The sequence below is a fragment of the Hydractinia symbiolongicarpus genome, chromosome 9 (assembly GCF_029227915.1).
Source record: "Hydractinia symbiolongicarpus strain clone_291-10 chromosome 9, HSymV2.1, whole genome shotgun sequence".
In the NCBI taxonomy this organism is placed as follows: Eukaryota; Metazoa; Cnidaria; class Hydrozoa; order Anthoathecata; family Hydractiniidae; genus Hydractinia; species Hydractinia symbiolongicarpus.
Window position 1 is genome coordinate 28,724,774 of NC_079883.1, and position 26,726 is coordinate 28,751,499.

General features: G+C 31.3%; 1 protein-coding gene across 4 annotated transcripts; it reads left to right on the forward strand.

The window, feature by feature from the left end:
- Positions 1-8,066: 8,066 nt before the first annotated feature.
- On the forward strand, positions 8,067-26,445 carry LOC130657210 (C-type lectin domain family 4 member F-like). Of its 4 annotated transcripts, XM_057460182.1 has the most exons (33): positions 8,067-8,194; positions 10,189-10,464; positions 10,544-10,585; positions 11,214-11,276; positions 11,467-11,529; positions 12,313-12,357; positions 12,612-12,674; positions 13,064-13,126; positions 13,469-13,531; positions 13,636-13,698; positions 14,713-14,775; positions 15,348-15,410; positions 15,531-15,593; positions 15,711-15,773; positions 15,891-15,953; positions 16,071-16,133; positions 16,253-16,315; positions 16,442-16,504; positions 18,927-18,972; positions 19,068-19,105; positions 19,331-19,376; positions 19,571-19,608; positions 19,760-19,805; positions 19,974-20,011; positions 20,565-20,610; positions 20,689-20,717; positions 21,167-21,212; positions 21,727-21,764; positions 21,883-21,928; positions 23,292-23,329; positions 23,506-23,551; positions 24,141-24,297; positions 25,067-26,442. In XM_057460182.1, exons 1-33 carry the CDS (start codon positions 8,183-8,185, stop codon positions 25,275-25,277), a joined length of 2,166 nt encoding a protein of 721 aa, XP_057316165.1. In that variant the 5' UTR covers positions 8,067-8,182; the 3' UTR covers positions 25,278-26,442. The 4 variants fall into 4 exon arrangements, with proteins under 4 accessions (XP_057316165.1, XP_057316166.1, XP_057316167.1 ...); XM_057460183.1 differs by lacking the exon at positions 16,071-16,133 and having other exon boundaries at positions 25,067-26,443; XM_057460184.1 differs by lacking the exons at positions 13,064-13,126; positions 13,469-13,531 and having other exon boundaries at positions 25,067-26,441.
- The last annotated feature ends 281 nt before the right edge of the window (positions 26,446-26,726 follow it).

The following is a 26,726-nucleotide window of genomic DNA, read 5'->3' on the forward strand; positions in this document are numbered from 1 at the left end:
ACACATGATCTTTTTACCTGGTGGAAAACACATGATCTTTTTACCTGGATGTTCTTTTCTATGCCGCTGTTTTGACCATTTACCTTTTAGGTATTTCGCAAAAAGTAATTTGTGCAAATGAATTATCTGCTTGTGTCGGGAAAGCTTTTGTGAAGTAGTGAGTTTGTAACGTTGTAATAACCCGAATTTTACCCTGCAATTGTGAACAAAAATATTGAGCAGCTAAGGGTGTTTTTTACTCATTATCCAAATATGGACAAAACAGTCAACCTGTCAATGCTCTGCAGCCGGCAGGGTGAAAAGTCGCTACTTTTGAACACACGTAGGTTGCTAGTCATATTCTTTAGTACGCCCACACGCAGAAATAATTCAGGTCGGGGACCACGAAGGCCCCGAAATTCCTGATTAATGGCCTTGTTGACGTCAGCAACAATTACCACATTTTAAGAATTTCGTGTTTACCAGTCCTAAGTCCACTAAGGACTAAGCGAGCTCGGTGTTTTACGTTACAGATACGTGCGGCAAGTTTGTTTTGATTCCTCTGATACGCAACACACAAACTGCTCGCATATATTGCCCAGGATTGTTTTCTAAATGAATAAATATGCAATCATGTTATTTAGGCTGCTGTTTACTTGAAGAAATTCAAGCAATTTAGTTATGTGTAATTTACCGAATTGATTGGCCAGCAAGCACTGGGTTGCAAAACTTGTAGCTAGGGGAAACTTGGAAATTGGTAAATGATTTGCCCCCCCCCCCCTCCCCCCCCCTCTGACCATAGTACTTCATTGGTTCTCTAAGGTGCAAATACGGCTACATAACTTTCAAATGGTCGTGTCATTCTAGGTGCCTGATTGAAAGTAGCTAGCAAAAATTTAACTTCATATTAAAATTTACATTTTTTATTCATTTTGGCTAAACTTTAGAATTCTTATTTACTGTAAGTTCATATCTGTGTCTGCATTATTGCTTTTATGATGACCAAGATTTTGCCGTACGAATCCCAAAGTTGCTTTTTTATTATTTTTTTGCACAAAATTTATTTAAACAATTTATTTTAACTGAAACTGAATTCGTATATGGTGGACTCACTGTTTGCAGTTGTATTGGGTGAAAAGGGTTTCAAAAAAGAATTTGCTTTAGAAGACTTTTTTGCTTTTACATTTTGTGGCCTTAACATTTCCAAACGGCCACTCATTACTGATAAATTCTGCTTTTTCTTTTCCTAATGACATGTTTATAAAACGCCTTACAGCTTTTTTATTTTTTACTCAACAAGCTCACATTTTATTGCACACACAGATGTACAAAAGCAAGTTGTTTTTGTTTAAAACATAAATAATCCAAATATTTTGTCACAAGCATTATGCTGGTTTGAAAACTGAAATCGACAAGTCCACATGTGATATTATTTGTCGATTCAAATCATGTATCACTTAATAGTTTAGAAAAAATTGGTACACCAACAGCAAAGCATTGCTACCTTAATAGAAAAAAATGTTTGAGGAATAATTTTCTGAGGAAATTATTTTGAAGATTTTTGGACCAAAATTAGTTCCATAAAGTCGCACTGTTTAGAGCTCATCAAAATTCTGCTGCTGGTTCAAAAAAAAAAACGATTTTTAATTGATATATACATCTATATATTGTTATCATTCTGCTTAGCAAATATTTGAAATGTCAAACTAGCTAACCGTGAAGATTAATTTATTATTCTCATAAGAGCATCCAATCACAAAATATATCACAAAAAGATATTCTTTGCAACTAAACTTTTCGTTTACTGGCATAGTTTTAGGTTGAATCTTATCTGACCTATTTCTGAAGTTAGAATAGGTTTTAAAATTTTCTAAACCTTTATCTTAGTCCAAATTGATATGCTGCCAAAAACGGCTTATCGGTGTCTCTGAAATGGCTAAATTTTGAAACTCAGAAAGTATGATGATAATAGAACTATTTGTTGGCTGAATTTCATCAAACCAATCTAAAACTATATCATACTAAATCTTAAGTCATATTTTAAATTTTACTGAAGTTATGGGACGCTATATATTAACTATATACTCGGTTTAGACTTTATTTGTTACTTTGTTATGTTCACTGCTTTGTAATTAGTATTAAAACTCTCGATATCACAGTGTTTAGCTGTTCAATATCTACCACTATCTTCAGTACATCCTGGATTTAAACACATGCCAGATTGAGCGCTCAATCAAAGTGTGACTTAAAATTTGATTGAGTTCGATTTTCTGAAATTTCTTCATAGCGTGTTAAAAAAGGCCTAGCAAGAATCATTTTAAGAAATTTTACCTAGCTTTTCTCTTCCTTAAAATTGCTGTGTTACGCCTCGTGTAAAATTATCATTTATCGGATTGGTCTAAAAGTGCTCCATAACAAGTTTCAAGTCAATACTTTTTTACCGAAGTTATTGCACTTTGAATTTTCTTGAATTATGCCGGGTAAATGTGCAGTCAATGATAAAATGGCTCTGACTAATTTATTTATTTTTCAACAAAACATTTCGAAGAGATTCTTTGAGTACGCTCCGTAAATTTACGTGTTGGCAGCAGAAACGGGTTTCGGCATCACGGGAAACGAACAATATTGTTATTAAACCGACACCAGGTAGTTTGTCTGTTGAAAGATATTGATAAATCATTTATAAGACGTTTTATAGAAGTTGTTTTTTAATGATCTAAAAAGAGCCACATAAATAGCCTTATTCTTTTCTTACAAATCCTTTGAAATGCAATGACGTGAAATGCAATAACTGTAGTATCAAAAATAAATAAATAAATAAATTAATTAATTAATAAACGTTCAACACAATACCATTTTACCGAAGTTATTGCACTTTGAATTTTCTTGAATTAGGCCGGGTAAATGTGCAGTCAATTATAAAATGGCTCTGACGGTTAACCTACTGGCTTTTTATATCTTTTATAGTAACCAAATCATATAAAGTAATAAAACATACCCACTAATAACAACCTGATATAATTTACAACGTAATGATACATGTATTTTGTAAAAAAACATTATTGATATTTTGTGCAAAATTATTTTGTCTATAAAGGACAGGGGCGACACTAGGTCTCTCGGCTAGTAATTCGTGTGAGGCCATTCTTTGCATAAAGCTGCAAATTAAACCTGGCCACTTGGAAACAAGTTGAGTTTCTTTCTTTTGTTCTTATCTTGATAGTTTGCTAGGTATAGTGTGCTAGCTAGCTACTTTTCTAGTTTTATTAAACATTCCCACCTATTGAAATATTGTCATGTAAGCAGTATTACTGTATGATGTCTTATTTTATACTCCCATTGCTTAGTAATACTTTTTATTAAATTTTTCACTTTGAAAAAACATGATACTGATACAGCTCCTCCGCCATTTTAATACGAACAGCTTCCCCCTGTTCGTCATAGACTCGCTGCCTTGCCAAAATGTTTTTTATGACGCAATAATTATGCGATATATGCGCGCCAATCAGGTTTCATATCGGACCAGCCTCCTTCAGGGCCATGTTCATATCGCCGTCCAGGGGTCAGAAAAGATACAAGATGCCCTGGGGACGAGGTTGCCTCTTGTTGTCTCTGTGCCCTCGTTATAACAAACTTACCGATATTTAATATATTTCACAGATTGTAGCTTTTTACCGTCAAAAAGAATACTGAAGGAAATTTTTTTTTTAAAAAAATAAAAATACAAAAAGTATTAAATTCATCAAAAAATATTAATTATTCATAAACAGGTTGTCTAGACGTCTATGTGGTTCTACTTTCTTGACCTTTTAAGTGGTCCATTTATCACAAACACGCCATTCTTCAGATATTGATTGAGCTTATTGAATCGTTTCGTATTCCCTTTTAAGGTGTTTTTTCATCTATTGTGATATTAGACCAACATGGTACTAATGGAAAAATCAGTGAAGGCAGAAATTTATCATCTTTTTTTAACTAGTTGCAAGGGCGCGTTTTGTGATAAAAACGGCTCGTTTTGTAATAAAATATTGGCTTGTGTAATAAAGCGGATTAGTTATTCCTGAGTAAAATTTTACTTGGAGAGAACACACAAATGTTTTAAAAGAAAAAGTCGCAAAGAATATTGACATCTTTTTTAAAACTAAATCTTTACTAGATAGAACTGATAGAATACACTCGTCAAAAAGTTTTATTGCAAAAAAATCAATGTGCGTAATCCATACACACATTTATAAGACTTTTATTTGTATATTTAAACTTGAAAACAATGATACTGTATTTAAAATAATGTTTCGAAAGATCACCATAAGTATCCTTTCTGATTCTCATTTATCAGTTTTTTAAACCCAGAATTACCTATACAATTGCTAAGTTTTCAATTACTACTAAAATACCTTAACTATGGAATTTGTTGACAAACAGAAACTATTAACTACAGACAATGAACTTAGCTTTTTTAGATCACTCTACAGTTCAATTGCCTTAGATAGAAAGTGGGCTGTCTTTCAAATTCTTGCTAAGCATCACCAGTCTGCTACAGACATGGTAATTCCGTTTTCTTTCATTTAACCCGTATCTAGGGGCAAGGATTTATGGCTATATCAGCTCTTAAACAATCGTATAACCCTACAGTTTCTGAAAAATCGCGTGTCAAAAATTTAATTTTCGTGTGTTATTGTTTTATGCATATTTTTACTAAATTAACACGCAAACAACAATCATACATATTAAAACAATATCTTCTAAAAGTTCTAACAAGTTGATTATTAGTAAGAACCTAGCTAGCTACCAGTATACACCTAGGAAAACAGCAGTATCTGCATATCAGAGTAATATTTAGGTGAAAACATTACGAAACCGGCCTCCCTCAAAATTTAAAAAAAAAAGGAAAATACAGGACTATGTTCATTTTCAAGAACATTCTAGCGCCTAGATTGGCGCGCTAAATACTTCATAATTTTAACTCATCAGTTTTTAAAGCACCAATTTGTTTCTATTAGCGTGCCGACCGCACTCTTCCCGGAAAAATTAAACATGAAAAAAAGATTAAACCAAAAATTTACAGATTAAACATACTTTTTCGGGACCACACAGAAATTTCGGAGTTGAACAAAATATAACAAATAACTATATCATTAAACACGTATTGAAGGATTGAATTTGATATGAATTATTGCATGAATAATAAGGGATTGAATATAAAATATTTACTAAATTAAATACATTCACGATGCATTGAATAATACAGGCATAACATGGCGTCTTTCTTATTTGGCGCACTTACAAATTTGCGTAAATTTATTCTATTATACGGAAATTTATTCTTTACGCAAATTCAATTTCAACTTTGTCAGCTTCCTTTGCTTCCCTCTTTTAAACTCTCCAAAGCGCAATTTTTTGCTTAGCTATTCTCCATCCGTGACTATTAATAGGATGAACTCTATCGAACAATCTGTTGATCTCTTTCAAATAAACGCTTTATAGTTTGCTCGCATTGTGTTTTTCGTAGGGGCGTCAAAGGTTAGAGGCAGAAATTCTTCCAGGTATATCCCTTGACATAGTAATTCCAACTTTTAACATCGACACTTTTATCGATTTGGTGCCATACAGCGAATATAAAGCGTTTAAAATATTTTATACCAGGAAAGCCACCTAAACAAAAAAAATTGTAACCTACTCACCCGCATATAAGCCCACCATGTTTAAAAGCCCATGGGCTTACACCCAAGTTTTGGCCCAATAGACCTTTATCCAGGAGACTCAATTTAGGAAAATAAAGAAGTGAGAATTGTATTTAGTTAAACAATTTTTTATTTTATACAAATATCTTTTAATACATTCTTGTCCTTTAATAACTTATTTATACGGGAACCCCAAACCATTCCATCTTTTGTTTTAACTTTTTCCACAAACAATAGCTCTCGTTTCCCCTAAGTATAACACACAGAAGCAACAACGCGCAACTTCCCTCGGAACTTGACCAACAATAGTGCAGATTCCTCCCCCCGTGACGGGTTTTTAATAACTCCTTTTTGCTTTGTTATATGGCTATGATACTTACTGAGTTTCAACATTTATCTAATAGACACCTGCATGGCAAATTTTTAGGTCCCATACCTTTCAGAGGCTTTGATTTGACCATTACTTGAAACTAAAAAGTCTCTATAAAATCCTTATAATAGGGAAAATATAAAAATTCCTGTTAGGATTATCCTTAGAACTTGAAACTTTAAACACAGCTTTGTTTCAAAAAGAAGAATCAGTTTGCATAATTCGGACACGTGATTAACTTGATTCCCCGATTTTATCGGGTTTTCCCGAAAATCGGAAAAAACGGATTTTTGGTAATTTTTGGCAATTTTTTATGCGATCCATGTAAAAACCGGAAAATATGTTAAATAACTTTTATTTAGCTTTCAGAAACTTCAAACGGAATGTAAAAATTCGCTCTAAAACAAAAGTAATTAAATTTTAAGCAGATAGTGGCATTTTAAACAAATTTGAAGCTTCTGATGACGTCACAAAAAATGTGCTAACGCAATCAAAAATTTATTGCTGCTATTTTGTTTCTTTTATGACGTACTATAAGTGTGCCAAGTTTGATTCAATTTGAACAACCCTATGAAAAGTTATTGAGGGGGGCTGAATCCGTCATTTTGACCCTATGACGTCATTAAATTGTTTTTTACTTGAATGAGTTGTATCAATGAAATTCTGTGTGTCCAGTACTGCGTACTGGCATAAGTGGCTAATCCGGGATTTTATGCGCCCCCTTCCCCCGCCTCCTCTTAGGATTCCATAGGTCAAAACACAAAGGCGTAGTAACAGGGTTAAATGTTTACCAAAAAATAAAATTAAGTCTACACAAATGGGAAATTAATAATACAGCTAATAGATAACTATACTTTAACTATACTATGACATATACTTTAAGATTCTAGTCCGTGACAATTCTTAATAATCTCTTATAATAATACAGAGACTGTGTCTGTTTGTAACAGGCAAAGTGGATATGCTTATTTCCTTTGATGTAGCCGAAAAAGTTGTCTCAAATGTTAAATTTTCTGACGTTATGGCGCGACGTCAAACACTACTTTAACGTTAATATCCTATACTAAATTACTGAAGCCATTACAGCGCACCTAAAACTTTGAGGCTAAATAACTTGGAAACGAGGTGGTGATGTCAATGATTTTTCACCGCGTGGGTAACTAGGGACCACCTAGGAACAATTTGGGTATGTTTCCCAAACATGGGTCCCCAAATCCTTTTCGGAATGGACGGGTTGATGACGTCATCAATAAATCTTTAAACCTTAATATCTCTGCAACCGTTTGTCAAAAATACATGATCCTATACATTTTTTGACCAGCGTTTCAAGATCTATACGATAAAGGCAACAGGTATACAAAGTTTTAAAAAAAGACTTCGCTTTTAACAGGGCCATTGCTGACATCAGCCAAATTTTTAAACCCTTTTATCTCCTTGGGCGTTCCTAAAAAACATATGATCCTATATTTTCATCAGCGTTTCAACCTGTACACATTACAGAGAAAGAAAAAACATAATTTTGCAATTTTTTTTGATCTGAACTGCTGACGTCAGCGGATTATCTAAAAAAACCTATTTGTCCATTGTCCATCTGCCTAAGTGGATTTCTATACGGGCCTTATCGACTAGTAATAATAATAACAACAAATATTTAAAATGGCTAATTTTGCAATAAAGTGGTTAATTTTACAGAATCTTCAAAGTAGAATTACTTGTCTAAAGAATACTAAAATTCTAATCAGGCTGGTTATTATTCTTATTTCGCTTTTGCTTTCAACAATACACCTATTCTTTCTAATCTGAAATATCAGTCTGATGCGCCTATCAAACATATTCCTGTAAAAGCATATATTTGTTGTTCAACATGTCCTGACTAAACTTTCTGATTCTTGACATTTCAAATTCCCTGCATAACTATGTTTGTGTAAAAAATGTCATCACTTATTTACTTTAGCTACTTCGTAGAAAATAGTACGATGTATATTCTTTTTAATGCAAACCCTGCATTTTATGACCTTGTGACAAATTCCGCACAAATCCATTTCTTTCATGTTAACCTCTGTAAAGATAAAACGGTCGTACTCATGTGATAGGTTTATCATAAGACACGTAGTTAGTAGTGTTGCTGAAAAGAGACCGAAATATTATCAAGATGTCGGAGAATGTAAGTTTTTTTTGTTACAAAGGTTTGGCAATAAGGTGTTAAAATTTTGTTGACAAAAAGTAAAAATGTTTTGTTATATCACAGTTTCAGTTTTTTTTCCAAGCAACTCTCATATTCATTATGCTGGTTGTTCGTGATATTAATTTCTACGGCCACAATCACCCAAAGCATGCAGTAGAGTCCACAAGCTGTGTTACATCAGCCTGCATCGCTACCTCCATCGACTGGAAAAGGAATTTGAACGTACTGTGGCTTACTAAATAAACTTACGTAACGTGAATACAATTCACCTGAATTTATCATAGTTTTTCTGCCCTAATTTCTCTTCCGAAATACAGAATAAGTTGAATAATTTTATTAAGGACTTACAACAAATTTTAGGCTAAAATGGAAGGAAACAAAAAAAAAAAAAAATAGCAAAACTAAACTGGCAATAAAGGACATAAGTTTTGTTATCTTCGAAGTGCAAAAAAGACCCGGTTTTTTTATAAGCATTATCTTACGAAACAACCAAATAGATTCCAATCGTGACCAGTTGAAAGTTAAGGTCTATTGATTGGTAAGCACATTTATTAAAGCTTGTAGATTGGTTGATAAATTCAGTTTTTCTGTTTCTTTATGCAAGAAAAGTTGATATTTAAAAAATTGAAAATTTGCTGACTAATTCTTCAATATTAGACTCCGAAAAACACGAATTAAATATAAAAAGCATATTACCAGGCGAAAAGAGTGATATTTGGTGTTTTTCTGCTGCTGAGACGAAGGGTTAAGCGGGAAATCTAAGACACTATAAGTTGTTGCTTTGTAATGAAAAAAACACAGGGCATCTATGATCGTTAACACAACTTTTTACAGCTGTCACAAATTTAGCTAGCTGACAAACTAAAGAAAAATGAAGCTACATTTTGTGGTTAACTTTGACAGATGCATCCAGGAAGTAACCAGACAATAAGTAGATAAAACCAGCCTCACAGTGTTCATGAGAATTGACATTTGTTGACTGAAGAAGTGTCTTTTTCCTTTTCAAAAACATTTTACACTACAAGGGTTAAAGAAGAAATTACAATTAATATCTGTGATTACTTTCATGTCTATCCTTAAGGATAGACATAAAAATTCACATCCTTGTAATTCCTGCAATATCGTATATTTATTAGGGATCTCATATCCAAGAAACGTGCTAAACCCCTTGTTATTATGTTTTTTGTTTAAGATCGGTTTATTATCAGCAACCTTTTTCTAGATGCAGCACCAAAAAATATCATGACATTTAGATTTTTCTCTGTTTGTTATAGTAAACCAACGATAGCCGCTGTTTTAAAAAGATTACGTCAAATAACAAAATAACGATGTCAGCTGTTTTGGCTTTGGCTACTTACTATGCCAAGTTTTATATCATTTTTCCTTCCCCTAATTAATACGGGTGGTATCCTCCTTTCCCAACCTTAAAACGAGATCCGCCCCCCCGCCCTTCTTACTCCCATGAAATAGTCTTAAAACAAGACATGAACAAATTTGTCATGCATAACGTCGGTTCTTTTTTGCCTACAGTTCATAAAATGGATATGTAGTAGCGATATCGAAAGTGTCACATCACTGATGTTTATAGTAAATATTTCACGTGATTTTATCGATTTCATGGAAAATGTAAACAAGAAGCGGCCTGTGGTTTTTCCCAGATTATGGCATTTTTTAAAAAAAAAACGAAACTCTATTTTTCAAAGTGACAGATATATAGCGTCCACCGTACATTTTATTAAAGTAGGGGTTCAAAGGGCGTTACATTGGAAATTTAAATCCTTCTGTTTTTCTTTCTGTTGGGCGATTGCCGTCAAGACATTTTTAAGTCTTTAGATTGCTGTTTGTTTTTGTCAGTACTTATAAAAAATAAAATTTTAAAACCTTGCACGAAGAAAAATTATATGATATTAAGGAGAAACAACGTTGCACTTTTTTTAATTTAAAGTATTAGTTTTGATCATTATACATTGTAGATGGAAATGGATGCAATGGAGATAGAAACAGACGGTAGTTTTGATTATAAAGAATTAGAAGAAGACACAAATAACAAAGAATGCAAACCTAAAAGTCATTACACATCCTTCAAAGAAAAGTCGAAGAAAAATTTGCATCGAAATATAATCATTTTTTTATCATTTGTTGTTCTTTTCATTGTTATTTTCATTTTGATCGGCCTTCTCTCCACTGGTGAAATCAAACCTGTGAAGACAAAATTTCTTAAACAAACTCAAGAAAAACAGGACATTCTTGTGAGTACAATGATGGTCTTGGCCATTTGTTAATTTTTGTCCTGTTGATAACCTTTCATCTGTCAACACTCTTTCTTAGATGAAAAATTTGCTAAAAGAGTTTAAAGAACAGAAAACAATGGTAAGTGTACATATAATCCATTTAGGAAGAAAGAAAAAGTGTCCTTCGCCCTTACCTCCTTAATATATTTTTTATCTCCTTATCTACGCTTTTTTCAAACTTACTAGGTAGAAATAATAGCACTTAAAATAAGTTAAATGGCATATATGATATGTTTACGTGGTTATATCTTGACGTCAGTAAGAGTGAGATTGTAGGGAGACATACTTTGCAAATTGCTTTTTTTGACAATAGTAATCTGTTTATATGATTTTATCTAATTTTATCTAATCTAATCTAATTTCTATTGATCTTTTAATATGCATAACGGTACATTTTTCAGTCACAATTAAGGAATTTTTTTTAAAAAAAACTATCGGTTATAACACACAAAAAAGGAAGCTTCTATAGTTATATATTTCATACCAAATCCCCTTAAAAAAAAGCTAATAATTATAGTTACTAAATTCTGTTAATACCATCTCTCCCAACCAGTAAATTTTTATTTCTACTAAGGCGTAGATAACTAACAAGATAAGTTATTGAAGGACCAAACCGATGTCCTTAATTTTCTATTTGATAAAAAGTAATTATTAAAAACGAAAACTCTCGGAAATTACATGTCAACATTTTATGTTATATTTCGCAGATTTTATCTTTATCAACGCAACTTCAACAAGCACAGCAGAATATAAATTTTTTTACAGATAAGGTTGGTTTGATATTTTTACTGTTTAAAATTTTTGGTGCCACTAAACCAAATTACGGAATTATTTCTTCATAAACAAAAAAACATGATATCCCTAGTTTATTATTTGTGCAATATGATTAAATCAATATTTTCGTACTATTTATTTGAGAAATGAACTACAAAGTCGGTATATAATTCCATTCTTTTGTAGCAATTATCCTTCTCAAACAGACTTCATCTACAAGAAAGAAATACATCAGATTTACAAGACAAGGTAGATGACGCATCGTATAACTTAATGACTCAATACATTTTGCTTTGCCGTTTCTTTACTTTTTTGCTAATTTGAAGGTAGCTACTAGTTCTGTAGAGGTTAAGACTCGACAAAAAACGTCCCATCTGATCCTTTTCGTTCAGAAGTGGCTCGAGTGGGGTTATTTTAGCCCGCATTTCATTATTATATAATAACATCTGAAGTACACCGTTTTAGGGATTGAAGTTTGGTGACTTTTATTCATTCTTAGTTAGCTTCAGGATAGTAAATTATCTTTTCATATGGCGTGACGTCGGTTGCTATGGTGACTTTTTATTTAACAAGTAGTCTGAAATAAAACGGACAAAAATCTTTTTCTTGAAATATTATTTATTACCAATTCCAAAGTCATATTTTGGTCTTTTCAACTATTCACTATGTGATCTTGTATCTAAATCGCTTGTAAGACTATTTGTATTACAAAGTTTTATTTCACTGCTTTAGGCTTTTCCGCAGCCTCGGAAAATATAACGAAGTCATATATGACTGAATGACGTCATCCCAATCTTTTTAACCCTTATTAAAGGGCACGCAACCTCGCTCTGTACTTTCACTTTGAATAGAGTGAGTGAGAATGGCTTAACAAACTCAGCAGATGAGGAATAGTTTATTGAATAACTCATAGTGTATTTGAACGTAAATTAACCACTACAATATATTTCTGTTACCACATTTAGTAACTTTACACGAATAGCGGCTGAAAGGGCTTTACACAAAGAAACATGTATATTTTTTTAAATTTAGTTAAACTTTGTAGAAAAAAACTTAACGAAAAAACTTCAGCACCAGGTATGTAGTAGACACTCTTTGCTAAGAAATACGTTTTAAATTTAGAAATGTTCTTGACGATACCTTTATCGTTAAGAAACTGATGGGGTGTTAAACTTTGTACTTTGCTAATGTTGGGGGAAGGATTTTTCGAAATGTTGCCTACTAACCATTGTGTTCAATAAATAATAAATCTTCAATACTATTCTGAATACTAACCAGGCAAACTGAAATATTATCTTCAATACTGACGTACTTTCATTACATTTTTTCAGATCTCACAAATTGTGGCAGATATTTTAGAACAGAAGCATGTAACAGAGACTCTGGAAAATCAAGTATTTACATTTTTTGTATTTACTATTTTTATTTACTTATTTTTCTTTTGTTATTTTTTTATTATATGTTTTTTGATAGGAAATAAATTACAGTGAATTTTGTAAATAAAAAATTACCAGAGGTAGAAATTTTTATACATCTTCTATTAGCAATTAGTTCCACATCTGATAAGTCTCAACAAATGGAATTTGTAACCTTATTCAATAGCCTGCTTGATATTTAACATATTCTGACCAGTTGTTGATTTTTTACACATATTTTTTTTTAATTTCACGAGATTATTTCAGAAACAATATATTATATTATTATAAACTTTGCCGTCTGAAAATAATGTTCATATAATCAACGTTCTCAATTTTGAATAAATAAAAACATTCTTCTTTTTCAGCAACTCTCCTTCTCATACAGACTGGATTTACAAGAACAGAATATATCAGAGTTGCAAAACAAGGCAAGTTCTTTTTTGATTCACAATCCTTTTATGATTATTATTTAAAGTTTTTTTATATATATGAAGAGTTACTCTGATTGTCATTTAAGTAAACCGTGCATTAAACAGCACCTTTACGACATATTTACGCCAGCATTAAATGGCTAAAAAATGAAAATAGGGTCAAAAGCATTGATTACAAAGAGCTAAAACATTATTTGCTCAAACTAGTTCTTTCAAGATGAAAAAATATTTGGGTATGTTTGCTGCTTCCCTTAAAAAAGCTACGCATTCTCCAAAACATGTAATATACCCTTATAAAATACAGATATGTGCTCACATCGACATTTAAATCGTATTTAGACTCTTCTTTTATTCAACTCCTTGTCTCAACATAAAAATAACACATTGAACTTAAATATAACGGTAAGTAATGTAATGTTTACTTTAAAAAAACAAGAAAAAGTCTTTAATAGAACTGTGAAAAATATAAGCAATGTTACATTTTTCGTTTGTTTTCAATTGTTCAGACGAAGACACTTCTCGACAGAATAGAGCAACAAGAAGAGTTATCATCTCTTCTAACAGCTAAGGTGAGTTAGGTGCAGTAAGATCTGCTTGTACCATTAATGAAATCAAGAATACCAAACGCTTTCCTTATATCATACTTTCCAATTTGTCCCACATATTATTACAAAATATACTATTATATAATTAGACAGTTTATAAGTAAAGGTTATATTTTCTGTCTTTGTATAATTTTCAAACATCACTGGAAAAATAATGAGACAAGAAAATGTGACTGCTAAGATAGTTTGTATAATTGCGTACTCTGGGATACTGTAGCGAATACCAAAATAGCGCTTTTATAGCCACACGTAATCCTACAAAAATTGCCTAAAAATATTAAACCATGAAGGATATTACTTATTCATACAACTCCCTATTTATTCTCTTTTCACCAAATTATGAATAATAAACACTGTTTCAGCTTTATTAGATAAATTTGTCATAGAATCGGGTAAAAGGTTCGATTGCGAAAAAGCGGTCCTTAAAAGAGGTTGAAAGTTATAGACTGTCATAGCAACAGAATAAAGACACGAATGATTTTTTTGTTTGAATTTACCCAAAGACAAAATGCGCCTAATAAAAAAATTGTTAGTATATCAAATAATTAGTGTAGGTTTTACATTTGCTTAGGTCTTTCAAATCATGGTAGACATCAATGATTAGAAGAAAATAATAAAATTAACTTTACACGGTTTTATTTTGAAAGTTGTTATCCCTGCTGTGTTTTTGTAATACTTGAAACAATGATCAGCATGATTTTATGTCATTCAATAACGTTAAGGGAAAATCATACAACAAATACCTTATATCATACGTGTTTTCCTATCAGAAGTTATAGACAAGACAGAGTCAATATTTCATATTGGATGTTATTATTAATTAAGCACTATTTTTTCTTTTATCTGCCTTAAAAGGATTGGTTACATTTGTTTTATTATTAAAAACTGTTTTAAAATTTCTAATGCTTCACATGGAATTTAAAAATACATTTTGTTTAACACTCTACAAATAGGAATTCGTTTAGTTTCACATTTTAGCTCTGCAACATCACTGACAAAGTACTTCAGCAAGAAAATTTTACAGCTACGTTAAAAGAATTGGTAAAATTACATTTATTACTTTCAAAGTTTTTTGCCTAAATAGTTACTGTTCCATGGTTTTTGTATAAATCCTATTAATGACATTTGATCACCATTAACAGTTGTGTTATGTTAGTAAAATTTATTAGATGGTAGTCGTTATCCCATTGGGAAATCAATAGGCTCGCCTTTATTACTTAATTCAGGCACCATATTTTTTCTCCGAAGTACATACTTCTATTCCATGAATCCAGAGCACCGCTTGACTTACTAATATTCAAAATACCCGAATATTAATACCGAGATTGGACAAAAACATGCCATTGGTCAGAATTAAGAAAAAAAATAAATTTAGATGCATCTTAATCTTAATATTACGCTCTAAGCAACCAGTTTTTAAGCAACTGTACTAAAATCTGTAAGATTGTGGGCATTAGATTACTTTTTAACAATACTCCAATAACCATATTTTAACCATATTCTGCCATTAAAGCAGAGTAGAAATCTGTACTACAAGATATCACCAGGAAAAGGGAAATCTTAACAGGTAAATTTCTTTCTATGATTTTTAATGACGAACTCTCCGTTTTTAGCACAAAGAAAATTCAGAAAAAATTTCACGGCAAGAGATAATTACAAATAGTTTAAAAAATCAGGTAGACGATTATTTCATCCATGTTCTAAATCATGCTTTGCTTGTATTCTTGTTGGTTGTTCGTTTTTAGTTCCATTATTATATTAATGGAATTTTGTTGGCAAACTTTTCGCTTTTTTAGAACAAAGAAAATTCAGAAAAAATTACGCTGCAAGAGAATATGACAAATATTCTAAGGGATCAGGTAGACGCTTATTTCATCCATGTTTAAATTATGATTTGCTTTTATTCTATTTGGTTGTTAGTTTTTAGTTCCATTATTATATTAATGGAATTTTGATAGGAAACTTTTGTTTCTTAGAACAAAGAAAATTCAGAAAGAATTACACGGCAAGAGAATATGACAAATATTCTAAGGGATCAGGTAGACGGTTATTGCATCCATGTTTAAATCATGATTTGCTTTAATTCTTTTTGGTTGTTCGTTTTTAGCTCCAATATTATATTAAGAGAATTTTGAAAGGAAAGTTTTGTTTTTTAGAACAGAGAAAGTTCAGAAAGAATTACATGGCAAGAGAATATGACAAATATTTTAAGGGATCAGGTAGACGGTTATTTCATCCGTGTTTAAATCATGATTTGCTTTTATTCTATTTGGTTGTTCGTTTTTAGCTCCAATATTATATTAAGAGAATTTTGAAAGGAAAGTTTTGTTTTTTAGAACAGAGAAAGTTCAGAAAGAATTACATGGCAAGAGAATATGACAAATATTTTAAGGGATCAGGTAGACGGTTATTTCATCCGTGTTTAAATCATGATTTGCTTTTATTCTATTTGGTTGTTCGTTTTTAGTTCCATTACCATATTCCTGGAATTTTGTTGGCAAACGTTTCGCTTTTTTAGAACAAAAAAAATTCAGAAAAAATTACGCTGCAAGAGAATATTACAAATATTTTAACGAATCAGGTAGATTGTAAAATCATCTTAATATTGTTTCTTTCATGTTTGCTCGTTTGTTTGATTTTTTTTCTTGTTCCATTATTATAGCAGAGGGGTATCTGCCTCAGAGGATATACTTTTATTTTGTTTTAGATTAAAACCATTAATGACAAATTGGTTGACCAAATAACCTTGACAAGAAATCTACTAAAACAGGTACAACAAATTACGATCAAAAAGTTATAGCAAAGTTGGTATAAAAATGGAGGATAGGTATTATACATAATAGAAACAACACAAGATTAAAATATAACTTTGAAATTGTATCATTTTCTTCCTTTTGATTAATGAGCTACTATGAGAACATACTTGGTGACATTCCCAAGTTTTTAAAATTTTCTTAACGCTAACTAAAAATATTGATAAGTGAACAAATTTCAACCACTAAAACCATACCTCAAAAGTTTTTACAAAAGTTAAAAAATTAGTTAGACACATATTTACAAAAAAAATTGATTTTTTTTTTACCTCCAGAAGTTTCTATACGTTACAGAACGTAATGGCAGCTGTTAGATCGTATTGCATTACACTTTTATTGCATCGCCATGGTAAAACCTAAACATTTCTTTTTTTGGAAGGTAACTTTTTGTTGACAATTATGCTACTAAAACGCAAGTTCATAAATATAAACCACAAAAATGTGATTGGGATACGGGAATGAGATAATAGTATATGATGATTCTTAAAACATTTCAAAAAAATTCTACCAAAAGTGTGAAACTTTTAAGTCTAGAAATGTTTGTGAATATGACAGAAAGAAGCAGTAACAAGTTAATCCACTTTCTTTCAGACGACATTTATCAATAAAACGCTAACAAAGACAATATATATATATATATATCCAGCGTGTTAGACGAGAAAGTAAATGTTACCTTTACTGAATTTGTTTTCTGTTCTCCTTTTTATTTTGTTAAAAAATCGAAATTTTTGAAATAAAAGTTTCAAAATTGACAAAAATTAAGATAAAAGTCATAATTTGACTTTTTTTTATTTATATTTTAGTTATTCTTAGACTAATCTTTTATTATTTATTTTATTGTATTTGAAAGTTTTTCTTCCAAGTCAATTTAAAAACATGCCACGTATTGTATATTAGGCCTGCAGTAGTCTAAATATTAAATTTGTGAAGATATTGACCCAAAAAATTCCCTCTACTTTCCCAGCAAAGGAGATGTGTGTCGCAGTAACATATCATGGCGAATGATTAGATTATTGTTTCTTTTGTATGAATTTAAAAACATTTTTTTTTTTAATTTAAAACTTTGTTTTTTTATTCGCAAGTGAAAATTCGAAATTAGGCTGGTATATCAGGAGAAACTATTTTGGAACTTACTTTGTATAAGGAATTAGGAAAGTCTGTGTCTACTTAAAATACTCACATCACCAGAAAACCTCATACATCAAAAATAGGCAATATACTTAGCATACGCTTAAAAAATTCCCCAATCTGAGCATGAATATGCTTATATCCATACACTTATAAAAAACGTGTGTTATCAAAAAGTCGTGATTATTTCACTTTCAGTGCTCCTTTACGCGTATTTACAATGGTGTGTTAATTTTTAAGAAAAGAACGTGATACTGAGTAGGTTTGCTTGAAATTTAAAATCCAGAATGACCCTTAGACTGTTTGAAACTTTCGGTCTGCGGTTTTTCGAACATATTATGACCTCCGCCCACAGTAACTTCCCATAGGCTTGTCCTAATTGAATCAAACTTAGCACACTTATAATACGTCACAAAAGAAACAAAATGGCAGCAATAAATTTTTGCTTGCGTCGGCACATTTTTTGTGACGTCATCAAAAGAAATTTGTTAAAAATGTCACTATGTGCTTAAAATTCCATTACTCTAGTTCTAGAGCGAATTTTGACATTCTGTTTGAAGTTTCCTAAAGCTAATTAAATGTTATTTAATATAACTTCCGGTTTTTAATTAAAACGGAAAAAAAAAATTGCCAAAAAATCCGTTCGGAAAAATCGGAAAGCAGATTAATCATGTGCCCAAAAAATGTGAAGTGATTATTCTCGATAAAACGAAGTTGTTTTGTAAGTTTCAAGTTCTAAAGATAATCCTAGTTATTACATTTTCCCCATTATAAGTGTTTCATAGAGATTTTTAGGGGTAGTTTCGAGTAATAGCCAATATCAAAGCCTCTAAAAGGTATGGGAACTAACAATTTGGCATGGGGTTTCTAATAGATAATTATTGAAACCTGTTAGTGTCGTAGCCATGCTTTATAGCATTAAGGAGTTTTTAAAAAAAACCGTCACAGGGGGAGCGGCATTAGCCCCCCTTATGGACCGAATAGGGTTAAGGGCATTGAATTTACTAAATAGCCGCCATTATTGTTTGGTAACCGTAACTAGAACAAAACATCATACTGTATTCCTAAAAAAATTGGCCAAAAGCACTTGTACTCGTATTTAGACCAACAGGCTGATCATAGAGGCAGAAACGTGTAAATCTGAAGACATAAAATTAAAAAACAAAGTAAATTGTGCGTGAGATTGATGTACAGTAATTCCCTTTCATGTTAAATGTATAATGCATAATTTGAGTTATACATTATGTTTAGATGCAATTTACAAACAAATCGTTGGATGATTTAACATCGACTTCAGGTACGAATAATCCTACAAGGTTGCGTGAAGAATTAATGATTATAAAAAAGCAAAAGGAAAGAAAAAACTACATGCCATTCTAATTTTTAATTTAGTTAACCTTGCGTCGGAAATCCACTACCAAACGAAAGACGTACGTAGTTTAAACAAATTAATACTATTTCAATGCGGGTTAAATTTAAGGGATAGTTTTTATTGTATTGAGAAGGGTTCTCCTACCTAAGCAGAAAACTATACATGTGTAGCCGAGATTCAACACTTTATTTTAAATAACTTGTGAATACACCTACTTTACTAACCCTTTTATAGTAGTAGAACTAGTCAATTTTCAGGAAATACTTGATATATTTTTTTGCAGATAATATCAGTTAACAGAACACTAAATGGATTGTTTTTAAAAACAGGTAAAAGAAATATAACTTTATTAGTTTCGAGCTTCAACTTGCGTTAAATGTTCACCTAATTCAATAATAAGTTCGCCTTACTTCAGGTCCTTCGGTTCGTGTAAGGCGTTGTTGAGCTTCCCAAACTAAAAAATAAGTTAACAGGAAAGTAAAGACATCATCAAACACATAATCAAAAATTCTTTCTTTTATAGACAGCAACAGTATTATCCTCAACAGACAATCAATTGATGTAAGTGTATCATTTACCATAGTCATTTACATATTTTGTCAATAGTAAAGATAGTCAAACTCAATTTGTAGAGATTTTGGAAGATTAATTATAAAAACAACGTTGTAGTTAGATAATAGTTATGCTAAAGAAAACGTTGCATTGTTTTCAGATTGATAGCCTTAAAGATATTCAAAAACGGGAGATCAATAATACCAGTAAGTAACGGTTGAGTTATTGTGTGCTTTTGAATTATCTGAATCACCAAATTATTAATTCTACTAAAAAGTTTGCTTGACAAAGACGTTACATTACTTATAAGTATTTCTCAGTGGTTTAAATATTCATAAGTGCTTTTTTATTTATATTGTTGTCTTTTATTATAGATGCTCTTTCAGCTGAAATACAAGATCAAAAATTACAAGTACGCGACATTTCATACTAAACAAGCGGTGTTTTATCTGTTAATAAGGCGGTTGTAGATTGTAGACTGACAGAGATTAAATCGCCTCAAAATTAGTTTCTTTTTCAGGAAAGATTCTAATGAATATGAATATCTTCAAAAAACATAATTTTGTTTAATTTTCGAAAATATTGAAAATAAGTAGCTACCGCACGTGAGTTTACTGACTCCAACTTTAAAAGAATTCGCGTTTTATGCCCCTTTCTGTGAAAGTTTATTCCTTTGGAAATATGAAATCAACAAAACGCAAAGGTTTTTCCGTGTAGCACACAATACAATAAAGTAACCGGTTTATTTTATCAAATAATTTTTTTCTTTCACCAATTAAAAAAGGGAAAAAAGTTTATAAAATGCAGAAAATAATTTTAAGGGATGTTTTATAGGTGTTTTTTTTAAAAACTGTAAAAAGTTTAATTACCTTTGTTTATCACAGACAGAAATCACATACATTTGTTTACTTATTACAGTTTTTTTTTTTTTCAATTATTCGGAATTTTTTTTATTTCCAATCTAGATCACCACATTGCAAACAAAACAACGTAATCATGCCAACAACATGGGTTAGTTCTTTCTTATGCTATTCATCATTATTTATTCCTTCGTTTCTGTATTTGCACTCATTTTCTTTTTTCTTTTAGATATTAAAATTTCTGGTGTCCATTCACAGGTAACTAAAATTAATTTTATATCATTCAGCCAAATCTTGAATTTACAAAGATGGAACAATTCACATTGAGCTTTTTTGAACAATTTTTTAAACATCGAGCAAAATTTACTAACAGAGCTTTTATTGTGGTTACTGCGAGAACAGGTATGTTCAGATGATATCAATGGAATCATACTGTTACATTATTTTGATGAAAAAGAAGGAAGAATCTTTAATCTAAAGGCACTCTGTATATCACCGCAATGGTACACTGGTAATGGTAACTCAACCACTTATAATTTTATCAAAACATTTCTGCTAGAACAATTTTCTGTTCTACTATAATTTGAATAGCAAAATCTACAAATCCACGTGTCCATTTTTCGTGTATTTTTACATTTCCTTTTATTTAAAGTTCTTTTCATTGTATTCATATAAATTTATTATTTCATTTATCATTTTATTCATAGATAAATGGAGTAAAAGCAGAGCAAGCTGCATTGACAAGAGATATTCGTAAGCAATTTTTTTAAACATTTGTTGCTTTAACGAAAAAGGCGAGAGTTGTTTGGTATTTTAACTTTGATCCATTGGAAGTAGCAGTGTTGGGGGGTGGTATACTGGTGGTGGTTGACAAATACGAATATGAAAATGTTTGTTCTGCTATTTGTTTTTTTTATTCAGTTGCTAAAAAGAGCTCTGCTGCGTTGCGTCTTTATGTTTTATGTTATAATACTTTCCTTTTAATATTACGAAGCACCCTTAATTTGATTGGCATCACCATTAAATTCCACTTCTTAATATTTAATATTGGTGAAAAGTTTTGCTCAGTGAAGTTTCAGACCCTCAAGTACTGCATAACGATATAATTAAAATTCAAACTTTGAGGATTGATGCGTTTAAATTAACTTTTAAAAACATTTCTAAGTGATAGACAAACAAGGAGTATGTACCATTGGCCAACTAAACAAAAGACTATGCTGCACGTGACATTTAAATCTCTTTAGATGATTTTTACCTTATAATTTAGAACAACTCTCTACATCTCTCAAGACAGAAGAGTCGAAGGTGAATTTGGAAATAGCTAGCATGCGACAATTATATCTGCAATTTAAAAAAAACCCAAAGTTGACTGTAAATTTTAAATATATTTTAAAGATTTATTTAAGGGGGCTTTTCTTTTTAGTTATCCCAACTGACAACAAAAGTGAACACACAGGTGACGCGGATAGGTACGTTTATAGATAAAAGAAGGTATACTGGCATGATTTGTCAATTCAGACCAGGAAAGAACATATGAGCCTTATCATACTTCAAAAAAGTTACGAAGTGAATCTTTAAGCACTATTGTACGGGGCGTTAAAAATGCGGGAATGTTTTTTTGCGGTACTTTGTTTAAAAACAAGCATGAGAATTTGTTTGCCAGACATTAACTTTGCAATTTAGAATATTGAGTAGGTGGTTGGATTAACGTAAAAATATCCATACCAATTCTTATCATATGGTTAGAATTTTTCTCGCACTATGATTGGCTGTTCTACCCAAAATATATGCTATATTTTTATTTTCTACCGAGAAACGAGTGCAGTTTTTACTTATTTTTCAATCCTGCACTGCAAAAAGCTGATATTTTTCTCTGATTAGCTAAAATAGAGTGCAAAAAGCTGCTATTTTTTCCTGATTCTTATTAACTCGCTGAATAAAGTAATTGTTTTCTTGAAAAACGAAAATTGTTGATAAATTTGTTCCATATTTTCCCCCTCATAGAAACATAATTTCTTTTTATGAAGTAAACTGACAATCAATCATAAATCGTACGGGGTGGTTTATAAGAGTAAAGGTCTGCGTCGTTACAAGGTTCGCCCACGTAGACATTACTTTCGGTTTAACTCAAAATCTGCTTCAGAATTCCTTTCAGTTGCACTTTATACCGGTCTATATGTTGATTTCCACTTGCTTCTCCCTTATACTTTTTCTCCTTTCTACTTTGAACATTTCAAAAATATATTCCTCCAGACTTAATCACTTATTTAACACTTTGTAGAATAATCTCATTTGTGATAGGAACTAAATTCTACACTAGTTGGTTCTTTTTATGACTGTGACTTTACTTGTAATTTTGGTTAATATTTGGACAAAAGAGTAAAAATAGAAGATTATGAATCTGTTACACATTTGCAAGTGATCCTAAAAATCAATACTTCTATGAAAAGATTCAGTTAAATAAAACAGTTTGAACTATGAATCAAACCAATTTTGAAACAAAACAAAAAAATCATGAACTTCGTTGTTTTTTCTCGATTAAGGTTCGCTTGTGTTTCCCTAAAGTGTAATTTCTTCTTGACAGGTAAAAGAAGCATTTAATTGTTCAGCTAATTCATGGTTTTTATGTTTGTATTATATACAAAAAGAAGTACTTAATTACGATATCATTACCATCCAAAACATTGGCAATTGATGCGTTTAAGATCAACTTTTAAAAACAAGTCTAAGTGATAGACAAACAAGGAGTGTATGCCATTGGCCAACTAAACAAAAAAATATGCTCCATGCGACATTTAAGTCTCTTTAGATTATTTTCACCTTATAATTTAGAACAACTCTCTGCATCTCTCAAGACAGAAGAGTCGAAGGTAAATTTGGAAATAGCTAACATTATATTTGAAAATTGATAAGCGAGGTACTGTGTAAATTTGAATTTCGCTACTTGCTGTACCATTTTGCGTGACAGAAAGACGCATACAGTATTATAATATAGTTATCTTAAGGATTCAGTTTAAGTGGCTATAATGTTCTCTTTTCTTTTTAGTCATCCCAACTGACAACAAAAGTGAACACACAGGAAACGCGGATAGGTACGTTTATAGATAAAAGAGAATGTGGTGTCATGATTTGTCAATTCAAGCTGGATTATAGATCTGATAATCATCAAGAAAGAACATATTAGCTTTAACATATATTGTATATATTGAAGCGCTATTGCACGGGGCGCTAAAAATGCGGGAATTTTTAAAACAGGGAATATGAGAATGTGTTTACCAGACATTAATTGCAAATTGGAACATTGAGTAGATGGTTGGATTTAGCGTGCAAATATTCATACCGATTCGTCATTACACCGTAACAAAGGTCATTAAAATATAATGAAAATGCAGATGTATCATCATTTACATCGCAATATTTGACAGTACTTAATGTTTACTCTCAGTATTGTAGCCATTCTTATATTTCTTTTATTTTTAAAGAGATTAAAATATTTCCTTTATATTCTGTCACGCCGTGCTATCTATGACATATTTTAAGTATCTCACACGGTTCATAGCTATATCTAATTGACATGAAGTTTATGGTATGTTATTTATCTAACCCAGTATAAAGTGCAAAAGGCTTGAATCATTCTGATTCGGTTAGTAGGTTGGTATCAATTCTTTTCATTTTTATTAGGTGCTATAGAAACCAAGTTCAATCCACATTATTACATTTCTTCATCACGAAAGACATGGGATGAAGCAAAACAAGAATGCAGAAGCCGAAATGGTCGCCTTGCGAGTATTTCATCCATACTGGAAAATTTGGTTATTCAAAATGAAGTCTTAAAAAGGTTAGATTATAATTCAAGTTGTTAAGTTTAACCAACAAAATATGTTGATTGTTTTCTAAAACTATGGTAATAAAAACACAATCACCCATTCTAACTTTGCTTGCAGACTTTTTAGATCAGAAATCAACAACTTAACAGTAAAATAAGAAGTCTAACTGCATTGTAAAGAGTTTTATGAAAAAAATACCATGGCTAACCTCTTGTAAAAGCTTTGTACAAACTAAAAAAGTATTGCCGTAAGTCACGTGCTGTGGTGAACATTTAGACTCCATATTAAATATTTTACAGTTTTGCAACGAGTATACGAATTCCTGTCGAAATTTGAAATGTTTAAACAAAGTGTGTTGTAGAAGTACTGTATTGTACAGAAAATAAGAGCTTTTTACTAAAACATTACAAATATATTTTTATCGTGGAAGGTAACCATAATTCTTTTACAACACTTGTGACGAAATATAATCTGATATTCTTTTTCTTCTCAGCTTTGCTTGGGCCGGCTGGACCGACATCTTGCTTCTGTTAAAAATTTCGCATAGCAAATAAAATGCGATCATGTGAGGATACAGTTCGCGACAATCTAGCTATGCTGAACCAAAAATTCAATTAGGGGGTGGAAATTATTTGTGTATACACTAATTTTTCTCTGACATAAACAAGACATCACACGGTTTTGCTGACATCAGTATTTTCACTGTTACGATCAAAACAAAATCAACTTTATTGAATTTCATTAAATAATTTAAACATTTTTATTCAATCGTTTTTTTAGGGGCTTCAATAACATACAAATTGGTTTTCATGACCGAAACAGAGAAGGTAGTTTCGAATGGACAGATGGCTCGCCGGTACGTTTCACTAATTGGGACAAAGGCGAACCCAATAACTATGGAAATAAAGAACACTGCACCAGCATGCTTCCTAGTGGCAGATGGTACGATCATGATTGCTTGACCTATCAAAATTTTGCGTGTAGTCTATAATAAATATTCCGAATTATAACGGGGTTCCCAGCAGGACTTGAAAAGTAAAGTGAGCCGACGAATAAATTGATTTAATTAACCTTTTAACCTGATTTAGCCTGCTAAATAAAAACACATTTTCGCATGTACTAGTTCTCTTAAAACGTTTTTCATTGTAATCATATTTTAGCGCAATAATAAAATTACTTTTCTGATTATGTTATGACATAATATTTTCTTGTTAATTTTTTATGTCATCAGAAAAATTGATTGTTGCATGCAATAGATTTTGGATTTTGTGAAAGATTAGATTACAAGTGAATACAAATTGAATGTAGCCAAACTCTGTAATAGCTTTGATTTTTTAAAATAGCCAAAATTATTTGCCGGCCTAAACTTTTTGCCTAAGTTAATAATAATATATTAAGAGGGTGACAAATTGATTAACGATAAAAGTTGAAGGCTGAGGAAAATTTTGTCCCTTAAATTTGGACTGATAGGGTAATTTTTCAAGTTGCTTAATGAAATCTTTTGCTTTTTATCTACGAAGTATAATATTTTTCGTGATGCAAGAATAGTTTAACAACATTCTGCAAAATATATCTATTTACATAAACCATGGAGGTAAGTAAACTCGCAGCCCATATTTAACTTCTGGTTTTAAAATTTTATGAAATTTAATTCGTATTTAATGATTAAGAACATTTTCTCAAGTATGTTTTTTATTAATCCATACCTTATTGTTAGCTACCGCAAAAAGTGAAATATTAGTCATTTGCTCACAAAATTTAATCACATTTTATCGACTAAATTTTACCAACATTGCCATTTTTTATGCCAGCTCAATTTTATTAATTAATATTAATTTCATAAAATACAATACGCATAGAAACATAGAATATAAAATAATCGAACCTTTGTCCCATTTTTTTAAGTATTTTGGATTTTGATGCACGGAACACAAGAAAAGCAACAATTGTCGAAAAAACTTTAGCAGTCCAAAAAAAAAATCTAAAAAATCCATAGATGTGGTTGATCGGAAAAAGAAAGTCGATAAGACGAACAAAGCAATTGCTCAACGGGACAGCCGTCTAAAATATCAATCCTATTCGCATAATAAAAACAGAAAACATTGACTCAGCTGTTATAGTCCCTGGCATGACCCGGCGCGTGGTGGAAGCGAGTGCTCTACTGCAAGGCTACCTACTGGTAGTCACCAGATCTGGCACAACAATTTGTAATAGTAATCATTAGATGAAAAGCGTTAAATATGTCCAACATGACGTTATCGACATTCTCACTGCGTGTCCTTAGTTGAGTTTGTTATTGTCCTGTGCCGTCGTTTTGGTGGGCGTATTTAAAAAAGATTTTTTACCTTTATTTTTACCTATTAAGCACCACACATTTATGGATAAATAAACAATATGATCATCTCTTTTGGGGCTCAAAAATCGGTTGCGCAGTAAGGGG

Excerpts from the sequence above, each read along its gene's own strand:
- LOC130657210 (XM_057460182.1), top strand. Across the intron at positions 10,465-10,543 it reads AAGAAAAACAGGACATTCTT|ATGAAAAATTTGCTAAAAGA; the intron begins GTGAGTACAATG and ends ACTCTTTCTTAG. Across the intron at positions 21,765-21,882 it reads TCAAGACAGAAGAGTCGAAG|TTATCCCAACTGACAACAAA; the intron begins GTGAATTTGGAA and ends TTTTCTTTTTAG.